The sequence below is a fragment of the Paraphaeosphaeria sporulosa genome (genome assembly GCF_001642045.1).
Source record: "Paraphaeosphaeria sporulosa strain AP3s5-JAC2a unplaced genomic scaffold CC84scaffold_1, whole genome shotgun sequence".
Taxonomy (NCBI): domain Eukaryota; kingdom Fungi; phylum Ascomycota; class Dothideomycetes; order Pleosporales; family Didymosphaeriaceae; genus Paraphaeosphaeria; species Paraphaeosphaeria sporulosa.
In genome coordinates this window covers 4,584,516-4,597,121 of record NW_017253360.1, presented here as the reverse complement: position 1 = coordinate 4,597,121, position 12,606 = coordinate 4,584,516, and the positions used below count along the sequence as shown (strand labels likewise).

The following is a 12,606-nucleotide window of genomic DNA, read 5'->3' as shown; positions in this document are numbered from 1 at the left end:
TCTCTCATCTATGATGAATGACCCTAATATTGCGGAGATGTAAGTTTCGACTATCTGCTATCCGGCGTAGAAAGACAACTGACATAGTCCAACAGGGCACGAAACTTCATGGGTGGCGCCGGGCGAGGTGGTGCTGGCCGGGGTGCTGGTGGCTCATCATGATGAGGTCCTCGCCGAAATGTCTTGCGAAAGCGGTTCGGCCGTGCATTTGCTTGAAAGTTCTGAATGATAGTATCACCACATGATTAGACGGTAATAACTATGATACCAAATGATACTCAAGCAAATGTCCTTGCTCATCATGCTCTCTAGATGAGGAGCGTATACTCAACATCAGCACAAAGTGACTTTTGAAAGGCTCTAAAGTCCCCGTGCAATATGAGACGTAAAGGGGACGACGCACGCGTTCCTTCATCGCAACCAAAACAGGCCCGACGGATTGTTCTTTCAAGTCTGCCAGGTCCTGGTACAAGCGACCATTCGATATGACCGCCTTTGATATGCAAAACGCACGCTGCTCCTCCAAGCCTTGCTTTGGTATATCTAGTACTTCAAAGGGTCTCTATTCCGCCAAGACCACAATTGCAAGCTTGCCTCGCGCCCATAACCCCCTCATCATAATGAAAGGGTCCACAGTCCATCTCCCAGATAATGCCCCGCCTCACAGGCCTGGCCCTTCTTCGTCTTCTTCATTTCCGCCGTGCCTACTTTTAGTACGCCTACCATGCACGCCATCTCTTTACCCTCGGCCTCGATCACGACCGGCGTACCTGCTTCCAGTTCTTCCTTGCCATATTTTCCCTCGGTATCTTCTGGATCTCCGGGCAAGCGACCGCCTGGCGACGTCAGGCCTGGCGCCATGAGGGTTGCGCCGGAGAGCACGAAGCGGATGGCGCCGCGGTCAATGCGCAGCCTGGGGAAGCAGTTTGGGTAGCGGTGGACGATAGCAAGGTGTGGCAAGATGGCGTCGTCCATGTGCTGGAAGAAGAGCGGAGTCGACTGCAGAGTGTAGAGGGATACGCGATCTGGTCTAAGTATGCTTGTTAGCAACGCTCCAGAAACGAAGCACTAGAGATGTGAAGAAGATGAGGGACCGAGAAGAGAGCGGGCAAGGAATCGTACAGTTTCACAAGGTCGAGTTGCTCTTTCTTGGGCATAATGTCTTCAATGTACGGCTCGAGGAGCGGGTATGTGTCCAGGACCTTCTGGCGGATGGTGCGCTGCACGGAAGACTTTACCTTCGACTTCGCGCCGGAGGTTATGCTAATTTTGTTAGCATGATGGGTCAAAGAACGGGCAGACAGTGGATACATACTCTTTCTTGAACATGGTAGCGGTTTGAGAAGATTGGGAAGCGGAGGGAGTGCTTGGAGAGAAGGCGCGTTGAAGATGCTGCGCGTTAATGAGGGGCAGCTATGAGCATGGCGGGGTACGAGTGGGCTGGCTGGTGGCGCGTGCGTGCTTTCTCTACGAGTGCTGATCCCCGCTCGCCAGATGCAAATAGATCAAAAGCATAAAGCCAACCGCACGATATTTGCAAATTCGCATGGTGCTTTGGATACTTGGGCCTGAAATGAAACATTACGAATGGTCACTGATCCCACTTGGAACAGAAAGGAAGTAGGGGTTGACCAGTGAAATGCCAACACTTATTGTAAGATCTCCTTGCTCGAAGGCTTCGTTTCTCTGTTCTTGAATATAGGTTCGCTCACCCAGGCTCGAAGTGTAGTTTAAGTTTATCTAGAATATGGCTTTAGCCAAAGAGACGTACATTATGATTCGGGATAACAAGTGTCTACTACCACATTCTTGTTTTACATGCACCACTGCTTCCCTTTCTAAAAGCTGCCTTAACTGCTTTTGTAAGCTTCGAAACTACCTCTAGTTTCCTAAAATTCTATATTCATGCTCGCAGCTGCTCGGCAACATTCACGTGTATTCGTGACGTGTGGCTGGGAGTTGAGACCAAGACGCGTGCAGCAAGCGCGTCACTGTTTAAAGACGCGTCCACCAACTCGCAACCACCTCTTTCTGATAGCAAGGCTACTTCTCAAGAACCTTCTACTAAACCTACCATTGGTAGAGGCAGACCGAGGAAAATCGCCGCTTCTGAGCCAACTTCGCTGACTCCAAGAACGCCTGGCCGGGGTAGAGGACGCCCGAAGAAGGATGTGACGACAGCTGCGAGCTCGAAGGCCATTGGAGGTGCAAGAGGTTGTCCCAAGAAAGTCCCTATTTCAAGCGCAACTACAACGGCACCTGGAATACCTGGCCGAGGTCCAGGTCGATTGAAGAAAGATAATACAACAGCTAAAAGTTCCAAGGCTGTCGGACGTGGAAACGGCCACCAAAAAAGGACACGACTCTAGCTACGCCTGCCAAAAGTGGCCGCCCGAAAAAAGACACGAGCACAGCACAGGCTCAGTCCAGCCCTAAGACCGGTCGAGGTAGAGGTCGCCCAAAGAAAGCCAGGGATGTTTCGACCGTGGCAGCTGCGCCCACCACACCTGCACATTTTATCGTCACTTCCGACATTGAGGAGGAAGAGGAAGACGCGGCAGTATTAGATGGCCTGAGTGACGGACCTATCGACCCCAGCAGCCCTGGTGTCCTCCAATCTAAGCTATGAAGAGGGCATCACTCCACCTCCCCGGTTGTGTGCCTTTTGAAAGCGCAATAGTATCATGTCGTGTATTGTATCGAACATGCGTCCAGCTTCCCAGATTATAGCATATCCTGTTGATGAATACGGGAAGAGGAGAACTGGGGATGGACAGGGAACCCAAGAGCCATGCCGCGGTCAATTTGCGCCGAGGCTCCAGTATTCATGGAAACTTTCAATCAGGTAGCGCTTATAGAACAAAGCACATTCTATAGAGGACGAGTCAGAGTTTCATCAGCTCAGGACAGCAGGAGGGTCAGAAAACTTGATGTAATCGATGGGAGAAAGTCAACCCATGTCACCCTCATGAGTCAGAACGCACTTATCTTCATATTTCATCTTGAGGATAGCCGACGCGTCTTGTTCATTGCGAGAGTTCGTAGCTTCGTTGTTGCTGCTTGCGAGGTATACAACCCGAAAGTTCTGATAGCCGAGTGGAGCGGCCAAGTGGAGCCTGGCGTTCCACATGCCAATCAAGTTCGCACCGATTATATCCGCAAGTAGCCTCATAAAATATGGCGTGGAGGGGCCCTGCTTTAGATGCCCAGTTTTAATAGGGTATATATTTGTTCCCAATAGCCTGCTCCTCATCAATCAGGTGATTGCGACTCACCAACGAATACCACGGTGGTATGGTCTAGTGGTATGACGTCGCGTTGTGGAAACACATGATAATTCCGCGCCAGCCTGGGGTAGGTTGGCCCTCTCCTTGAGAGGATCTTATCAACGCATCAAACAAGTACTGACTGTAGTAACAGTTCGATTCCCAGTACCGCCAGCAGCTGTGAAGCTTTCTTTTTTGCTGATTTCTCGAATTAGACTAAGCGAGAAATCTTTTTGTTGGGTGGGGTTCGGCGAATCGTTTCAAGGTTAGCACAGCGAGCGCTAGTGGACACCATTGGGAGACGGTGAATGCGGCATCGGGCCGATGTGGTTCCGTCTCCGCGTCTAACTTTTTGTTGCCGCCGACCAAGTCAGGTTTGTGTTCATCACTGCGCATACAAACAGTATGGCTGAATCCGACGCGAAAGCGTCGCAAGCCCCCAATCCATCGCAGAATGCCGCGAAGCCGCCAAAGCCTCCGAACCCTGTGTGGAGGATGATGGGTGCGCCTCCGTCTTGCTATTCACATCTGCCTCCCCTTGCTAATGAGTACAGGTTTGCCCAACTTCCGCTGGAAGCTTCCCTCGCGGAATTGGATGATTTTCCTCTCCATCACTGGCTCGTGGACGGCCGCTGTTGTTTACGACCGTCGTGAGAAGAAGCGCATACAGCAGAAATGGACGAAGATGGTCGAACACATCGCGAAAGAATCGGTGAACGAGCGCCAGATGCCGCGCAAGCTTACCATATATCTCTCGGCTCCGCCGGCTGATGGACTAGTAGCTGCGCGCGACCACTTCAATGAGTACGTGAAGCCAATACTGGTCGCGGCGGCACTGGACTGGGATGCGGTAGAGGGAAGAAGAGAGGGCGATGTCAGAGCAGGGCTGGCGGAGAGGATACGCAGGCTGAGGTGGAAGAGAGGGGAGACCATCAAGGATGAGCCTGAGCTTGACACAAAGGACATCGTGGAGGATTTGAGGCTGAGGGCCGGTGTTCCAGAGTGGAATGGGCCAGCGGGTGACATAGTGATTGGGAGACATACCTGGAAAGAGTACATTAGAGGGATGCATGAGGGATGGCTCGGGCCACTAGATCCCCCCGCTTCTGTGGACCTATACGAACCCGCACCGCCTGCGCCTGAAGCTCCGCCAGCTATCACATCTGAAAAAGTCCAGGAACAGCCTACACCAATGGCTCCAGCCGACGATGCGTCCCCTATCACTGTCCACGAAACACCAGCACCCTCTGAAGCCGAACCGCCTAAGGAAGAGACAAAGCCGAAGAAGAAGAAGCAGCCTCCGCCGTTCATCACAACTGCCGAATATTCACAGGCACAGCTTCCTCCAACCTGCCCGCAAGCCCTTGGGCCTAGTGCGACTATCGCACTTCCACACCTGCTCGGTTTCTTCAACTTTCCAATACGCATGTATCGTTTTCTCAACCGACGGAAGGTTGCAGACGATGCCGGGCGCGAAGTCGTTTCCGCCGTGCTTGCTTCCTACAGACCATATGACACCACTGCTTCCGAGCTAGCCAGCAGCGACGAATACCAAGGCGCGCAATGGGAACAACAGCGCTTGCTTACACATGAAGAGCCTGAGTGGCACAAGACGGCGAAGGAAAGAAAAGAGGGCGAAGGAGAGAGGGTTTGGTTGGATGATATGGTCATTGATCCGAGAATCGGAGAGCGAATGAGAAAGTTTCAGCTAAGTGCAGACGAAGAAGACAGGGCGAACAACATACCCGTCGGAAAAGAAGGAGCTTCGTGGTTTACCGGGCTGTGGCCGAAGAGAGAGAAACAGCCATGGGAGGGACTGGAAGATGAATCGAACTAAGTGGGAATGACGCGAAGAGTGAACCGCGTTGTACATTTAGGTTGATGTGTTTGTATAAGTATGTTTGTAGCATAGCACGACAGAGCATGGGCATGGCGCATCATTGTATACATATGTGTTACACTCCACCTTCATGGTACCAAAAACTGAGGATCAGCACAGCTTGATGTAGGTACATACACAACCACGGTGAAGACAGTGTTACACTCGTTGAGGATCTATTGTCCAACTGGGCAAAATAGTACCCTAGGTCTGCCCATCGCTGCACAATAGAGGCATATGAAGTGTGGTGAACAGGGCCGATTGGTGTCTTGCTTTTGGCCAGGACAGCACGTGAGTTCGTGTTTCCCGAGGCCCACAAGGCTTGATGTGTTCACCTTCTTACTGGGTATAGTCATACAGAACAACGGCAAAGGGCACCAACGAGTCGAGTCGCGTTATTTCTTGTTGAAGCGCAAGTCGTCGCCCAGCTAAAGCGTGAGCAAGTCAAATATAGGTCCATAATCACGAAGGACTGACCTATGTTGTGCCTGGTCCGCTTAATCTGAAACGCCAGCGCAGCCTGAAATACGACAGGACCAGCGCACATGCTCATTCCATGTCTCCAAAACGAGACACACTTCTTGATTGGCCGCAGAGGGATCGCCGGTGTTCGCGTAGATCAACTATGTGAGTGGCAAGCGGTGATGCCGTGGTACCGTGAAGGGGCTCAGCGCAAGCTCGCGAAATACTAGCAGCGCGAGGCAGCAGCCGTGCCTTGTACCTACTCTGCACGTTGTCGCCGTTCTTTCCAGTAATTTTATTCATTTCCCGGCCTCTGCCAGCGCCATGTGGTTCTCAGCAACCGTACTGGTGGTTAATTTCGTTGTTGGAGCTGTCGCGCACGGGCGAGGCGGGTGGGACTGGGTCCATGGGCTGCCAAGCTGTTGGGAGGACTGTCTGGACAACAGTGGATGCGACTCCAAGAGCTGTCAGTCCGCTTCGATCGTTCTTGTCACACACGTACTGATGCTATCTTAGGCATATGCGAGTCTAGCCAGGATGGCGATTACCTGACCAGTGCAGTCGAATGCGCGGTGCGGTCCTGCAACGCAGATGGATTGAATGTCGCTCTAAGCTTCCTTGCACCTCTGCAGATGTACTGCAAAGCCACTCGAAACGAGATCCCCGACGAGATCATGAGCAGCGCGTACTCGTGCGCAACTGCCACGTCCACATCGGCGACTCCAACCACAACGCGCAAGGACGAACACTCCACCCAAGCTCCCAAAACCTCGAAAGACGCGGGCAGTGGGCTGGAGAGCACCATTACAAGCACTATAACGGTGACAACGACCGATGAGAGTGGGAGCACGTTGCAAGTACTCATTCCGATTGTCATGGGCCCCAGCACCATGACTACGGGCGAGATGATAACTTCGACGCTTGACAGCAAGCCGACCGCCAGTCCTGCTGCGACCTCGAATGCTGAGGCCGCAGGGTCGACCGCCGCGGTGCCGGTGCCGGCGCCGTCGCAACCGCAGGAATCGCCAGCTTCCTCTGCCACAGCAAAAGCAACCAGCATCGGCAACGGGAGCCCCTTCGATCTCTCTGTGCAGGGCGGATCAGCGCCTTTGGGCTTTTCGGCATCCTTCGTCGGGTTTGGTATACTGTTTGGAGCTCTTGCCAGGATATAGAAACCTGCGAGACGCGCCTGTACATGTGTATAATATAATAATGGGTGTGCGGTGGGTATTACTCTGCGGAAGATACCACAGGAGTGTGAAGGCCTTGAACTGCCAACTGGACGTCCGGAACGTAAAGCGATAAATACACGAGAATAATGCCATATCTATACTGTTCACAGTGTTTCGTCATGGTGAGTCGTGTCGGTCGCTCCGAGTCGCGTGTTCTTTTCTACTTGAAATGCGGATACCGCACAAGTAGTCGATACTTTTCCCACATGTTCACATCCTATCGCATGAACCGAGGTTCCTCGAGAAGAGCATCTCTTGGCGCTGCCTCTCTTGCTCGAACAAGAACACTTTGCGACGCGCTCGGCCGAGTTATGCGACCGTTTTTCACAGTCGCCTATGATGCGGCTCTGCGCCGAGGCTGAGCTAAGTTAGGGCACTAAGCCAATCACCGATTGCAACTTACACCGAGGCAGCACGCCACGCATCATCATCGTTTCAACAAGGCCGACCAGCTCGGAGTCGGCGAAGCGGCTCAATCCACTCCACCGTACATTGCTCGTGCTTAGTTTCGCGAATAGGAGAGACTTGGGGTCATTGTGCATAGGGCTCCGACGCATCGCACCATAAAGATACTGACTGCCCGGCCACCTTTCTGAGCAACACACCTTGACAAGCACATCGCAACGAATTCATTGCAACGAACAAAGAGCAACGGGCAACGAGCATATTTCTTCTTTTGAACTACACATCCTTGGTGACAGCGTATTCATACAATGGAGTACGAGCCATTGCCGGGGCCGCCCGGGTTGCCCATCATAGGCAACCTTGGAGATATCGACGCCGAAAATCCCATGCAGAGCTTTATCCGCCTCTCCGACACATATGGTGAAATCTGGAAGTTCCATCTCGCGGGTGAGCTAGATTCCTCCCTTTCATATATATCGATCGTCTAATTGTAGTATAGGTGAAAGAATCGTAATTGCGTCCCAGGCTTTAATGAATGAAATCTCCGATGAAACCCGGTTTTCAAAGATCATAGCTGCCAGCCTCAACGAGGTCCGAAATGTACGAGACTCCCCAGTACGAAGTCACTATGTCTAAGGCATAGACACTTCGTATCTGGCCCGGCCGACGTGACTGGGCTGACTATTTACCCGCGAATATAGGGAACTCATGATGGGCTGTTCACAGCTAAAGGACCTGAAGAGAAAAACTGGGGAATTGCCCACCGAGTCCTCCTCCCAGCGCTTGGTCCCTTAGCGATTCGGAACATGTTCGATGAGATGCACGATATAGCAAGCCAACTCGTCATGAAATGGGCGCGCCAAGGACCCGAGCAATTGATACAAGTAACGGATGATTTCACGCGTCTCACATTGGGTAATTCTCCCAAGCACGAAACGGATATGTTCGGTAGCAAAGTGAAAGATAGGCCTCTTATCAACATGCTTAAGACATAAGGAAAGAGGCTTTTCTTCGCTCGGAGAAGACATGAGCAAAGTACTACCCTAACTCTGGCAAGATGTACACTGACTTGATACCTCGGGGTCTGGCAGACACGATCGCATTGTGCGCTATGGATTACCGCTTCAACTCCTACTATTCAGAGCATATGCACCCCTTCATCCAAGCTATGGCTGATTTCCTGAAGGTCAGCGGAGATCGCGCTCGCCGTGATCCCATAACTCAGATGTTCTACCGCTCTGAGACCGCGCAGTACTGGGAAAATGTTCAGTTGCTTCGCAAAGTAAGCCAGGAGGTCATAGACAAGCGGAAACAGAATCCGACCCAAAAGAAGGATCTACTGAACGGCATGCTGAATGGTGTGGATCCAAAAACTGGCGAAAAGATGAACGAAGAAAGCATCATCGATAACATGATTACATTCCTTATAGTGAGATACTCCCCGGCTAAATGTCGCCATATAATGCACATGGACGCTTTGTACATGGACTTACTTTCGAGACCCAGCTGACTTTGTTTACGCGAGCATAGGCAGGTCATGAAACCACATCTGGTCTTCTATCGTTCACCTTTTACTACTTGCTGAAGAGCCCAAAATCTTATGAGAAAGCGCAAAAAGAGGTTGACGAGGTCATTGGGAAGAATCCTATCACGGTCGATCACCTCACCAAATTGCCGTATCTGAACGCTGTCCTCCGCGAATCGATCCGTTTGCAACCTACGGCCCCTGCTATCGGTCTCCAAGCCAAGGAAGACACGACATTGGGTGGCAAGTACGAGTGTAAGAAGGGCGTTCCAATTGTTGCAGTATTGCCAAAAGTCCACCGCGATCCCATCGTTTATGGAGAAGATGCCGAGGAGTTCCGTCCTGAGCGCATGCTAGATGAAGAGTTCGAGCGCCGCAACAACAAGTTTCCTAATTGTTGGAAGCCTTTTGGGAACGGGATGAGAGCATGCATAGGAAGGCCATTCGCATGGCAAGAGGCTCTGCTAGGTTGGCTGCCCTCAGTATCAACATCATGCGCTTTACTCACACCCAACTATTAGTGCTGGCGATACTGCTACAAAACTTCAACTTCACTATGGAAGACCCTTCGTACCAACTTGAGATAAAGCAGACTCTGACCATCAAGGTAAGTTTTCTGCCTGTGTAACGACACATACTCATCTGATGGACTTTTTTCCATGCTGACAACATTAACAATGCAGCCGAAGGGCTTCTACATGCGAGCGCACTTGCGTAACCACATGAGCCCCACTACGTTGGAGCGTGCACTTGCGTCGACGTCAATCAGCGAGCATGCAGGTGAGAAGAAAGCTCAGGGCTCAAAGAAGAAGGCGGCTCAGGGCAAGCCAATGGCCGTGTACTATGGCTCAAACACTGGGACGTGTGAAGCACTGGCAAACCGACTTGCTAGTGATGCTCCAAATCACGGATTCAGCGCGGTAGTTGACACGCTGGACGCCGTGAAAGAGAACTTACCAAAGGACAGGCCAATCGCTATCATCACGGCGTCTTATGAAGGGCAACCCGCAGATAATGCCGCTCACTTTGTTGCCTGGCTCAACAATTTAACAGGTTCCGAGCTGACCGATGTACAATACTCTGTATTTGGGTGTGGTCATCGGGACTGGGCGAGCACATTCCACAAAATCCCGAAAGCTTTGGACAAAGCCATCGAAGAGCGCGGTGGAACGAGAATCGCTGATATTGGGACCGCCGACGCTTCAAAGGGTGATATCTTCACCGAGTTCGAGGCTTGGGAAGAGAAGGTCTTCTGGCCGGCCGTAAAAGAACGCTACGGCGCCTCAGACTCTTCCGAGTTCACTCCATTCGAGGCCAACTTTGAGATTGAGGTGTCTACCCCACGATCATCAATGCTTCGACAAGATGTCCGAGAAGCACGGGTTGAAGCCGTAGAAGTGCTCAGTGCACCTGGTACACCAGGGAAGCGTCACATCGAGATCAGCCTGCCCTCTGGAACGAGCTATTCTGCAGGAGATTATCTTGCGATACTTCCGCTGAACCCGAAAGAGAATATCGCTCGCGCCATGAGATACTTCGGCTTGCCTTGGGACAGTATGCTGACCATCACCTCTTCAAGTCCTACCACGCTCCCAGTCGATGTTCCCATCTCAGCAATTGACGTCCTCGGCGCCTATGTGGAGCTTGCACAGCCGGCAACGAAACGCGACATCACCGCCCTGGTTGAAGTCGCTTCTGACGAAGCCGCAAAAAGCGAACTTGTACGTCTTGCCACGGACGACTTCACCGCCGAGATAACCGAGAAGCGCGTATCCGTACTTGATCTTCTGGAACGATTCCCGTCAGTATCTTTGCCACTTGGCCCTTTCCTGAAAATGCTGCCTCCCATGCGTGTGCGTCAATATTCCATCTCATCGAGTCCACTTTGGAATCCCAATAACGTCACCCTTACGTATGCGGTTGTTGACCAGCCTGCATACTCTGGCCAAGGCCGTTTCGTAGGTGTCGCCACCAACTACCTCTCCAGCTTAGCTGTGGGCGACAAACTCCATGTCGCAGTGAGGAGCTCGCACCAAGCATTCCATCTGCCAAAGGATGGAAAGAATGTGCCAGTCATTATGATTGCCGCAGGAACTGGTACGTTCAGCTGCGATACAGTGTGGTGAAGCATGTGCTAATATATCTGTGTCTAGGCTTGGCTCCTTTCAGGGGATTTATTCAAGAGCGCGCCGCACAAATTGCCGCCGGACGTACCCTTGCGCCCGCTGTGCTGTTCTATGGCTGCCGCGACCCCAGCAATGATCTTCTCTACCCAGACCTACTCTCGCGCTGGGAGAAGCTTGGCGCTGTCTCACTCCGCTACGCATTTTCTCGTGCTCCCTCCTCCTCCGAAGGCTGCAAGTACGTCCAGGACCGCCTTTACCACGATTCTAAAGAAGTCGTTGAGCTTTTTGACGCTGGGGCAAAACTTTTTGTTTGCGGGAGTCGTGAAGTGGGCAAAGGCGTTGAGGACGTTTGTCTGAAGATCGCGAGGGAGGAGAGGGTGAGGAAGAAGGGCGAAGATGTGGATGAAGGACGGTTGAGGGAATGGTTTGAGGGTCTGAGAAATGAGAGGTTCGCTACTGACGTTTTTGCTTAGGCGGGCGTGGAATATACATTGTTAGCTTCGTAATGAACACAGGAGGCGTGCAGCCTTCATGCGGACCTCTAGGGTGGACTGAATGATGATTGCGGAGTTTACTAAAGTCGTCAAGCGAAATGCTTCTTTGGAGAGGATGTGCTCGTCCTTCGAGCGTCTTTGCAAAGCGCAATCCTCACACCACTTGCTCCCATGTCGCAGATTCCCCACGAACTGAAGCTGGAGAGCATAGAGAGGGTGCTTGGCTTATTGCCATACCACCGTGTGGCCTTGCTAACATGTACAACCAACGCAGATTGCAGACGCTTCAGACTTACAAGCTCTATGTCTCATATCTACCAAAAAGAAGATTGAAGGTTCAGGTGGCGTCCTATCACGACGAGGTAGTATGAGTAAAGGTCGTTTGTGTGTACTACGTTTGACATATAAGAATCAGTATGAGAGCATTGTCTTTTTTAGTCGGTGTCGCATACATCTCACTATCTTCCTGCTACAGTTGTTGCAGCACGCAAGTTGTGCTATTGTGCATCCTTAGCCCGCAACCTACATTGTATTGTTGGTGTATTGCAAGTGCGTTGCAGGAAGCTGTAATTATTCTGTAAGATAGTCTGTGGATACACGAGCATCTATTAGCTCTTTTTTTTATTTCTCAAAAACAACATGCATAAGCTTGGGAACGCTCTCTATTACAATCAATATACGTGTAGTAGTCCCGAAAGGATCACAATGTGGTACAGAATCTATGAGCTCAACATGAGATGTGTCTGCGTGTATACTCAAACCTTCGCGTTTAGAGTTTGAAGGGTTCCATTAATCGCGGGCTTAGAGTTGTTTACGACGCAATGATGTTCAGCAGTGCTAGCCCTGCGATTGTATCACAGGGAAACTTACGAAGATGCGGGCAGCTTCAAACAATTCGAAGTGTTCGACTAGTGAGCTGCAGACAGCGAAATAGAATGTCGGCCTAGTCGATGGTGCAAACTTTGCTGTGTCTGAAACGTGGTCGAAATCAAATCTAGATCGCATTGACCTCGCCATTCTTTCTTGTTATTTCGATGACATCGCATACTGACCCTACCCTTACCAAGTTGGTCTGGCCGGACCCTTTTCCGCTCATCCGCCAACTGCGCCACTAGCCCGCCTTGAACAGCCACTTCGCCCATGCGCAAACTCTAATGTGAAGCATAGGTATTTCTTAGTGGTCTGGTGCGAGCTCCACATAATTAGTTTGCAGCTAT

General features: G+C 51.4%; 4 protein-coding genes across 4 annotated transcripts; 3 read left to right on the top strand and 1 right to left on the bottom strand.

Annotated features, from left to right (window-relative positions):
• Positions 1–227: 227 nt before the first annotated feature.
• CC84DRAFT_1160121 (translation machinery-associated protein 20) lies at positions 228–1,393 on the bottom strand. Its single transcript, XM_018177415.1, has 3 exons — positions 1,316–1,393; positions 1,123–1,263; positions 228–1,030 (listed from the first exon to the last, which is right to left on the bottom strand). Exons 1-3 carry the CDS (start codon positions 1,327–1,329, stop codon positions 616–618), a joined length of 570 nt encoding a protein of 189 aa, XP_018043233.1. The 5' UTR covers positions 1,330–1,393; the 3' UTR covers positions 228–615.
• A 2,237-nt stretch (positions 1,394–3,630) lies between these two features.
• Positions 3,631–5,162, top strand: CC84DRAFT_162629 (uncharacterized protein). Its single transcript, XM_018185432.1, has 2 exons — positions 3,631–3,768; positions 3,821–5,162. Exons 1-2 carry the CDS (start codon positions 3,672–3,674, stop codon positions 5,101–5,103), a joined length of 1,380 nt encoding a protein of 459 aa, XP_018043232.1. The 5' UTR covers positions 3,631–3,671; the 3' UTR covers positions 5,104–5,162.
• Positions 5,163–5,713: 551 nt separating this feature from the next.
• CC84DRAFT_1160119 (uncharacterized protein) lies at positions 5,714–6,945 on the top strand. Its single transcript, XM_018177414.1, has 2 exons — positions 5,714–6,073; positions 6,124–6,945. Exons 1-2 carry the CDS (start codon positions 5,932–5,934, stop codon positions 6,777–6,779), a joined length of 798 nt encoding a protein of 265 aa, XP_018043231.1. The 5' UTR covers positions 5,714–5,931; the 3' UTR covers positions 6,780–6,945.
• Positions 6,946–7,261: 316 nt separating this feature from the next.
• Positions 7,262–11,445, top strand: CC84DRAFT_1135956 (NADPH-cytochrome P450 reductase-like protein). Its single transcript, XM_018176082.1, has 8 exons — positions 7,262–7,691; positions 7,744–7,844; positions 7,946–8,159; positions 8,336–8,673; positions 8,775–9,237; positions 9,291–9,376; positions 9,453–10,866; positions 10,923–11,445. Exons 1-8 carry the CDS (start codon positions 7,553–7,555, stop codon positions 11,366–11,368), a joined length of 3,201 nt encoding a protein of 1,066 aa, XP_018043230.1. The 5' UTR covers positions 7,262–7,552; the 3' UTR covers positions 11,369–11,445.
• The last annotated feature ends 1,161 nt before the right edge of the window (positions 11,446–12,606 follow it).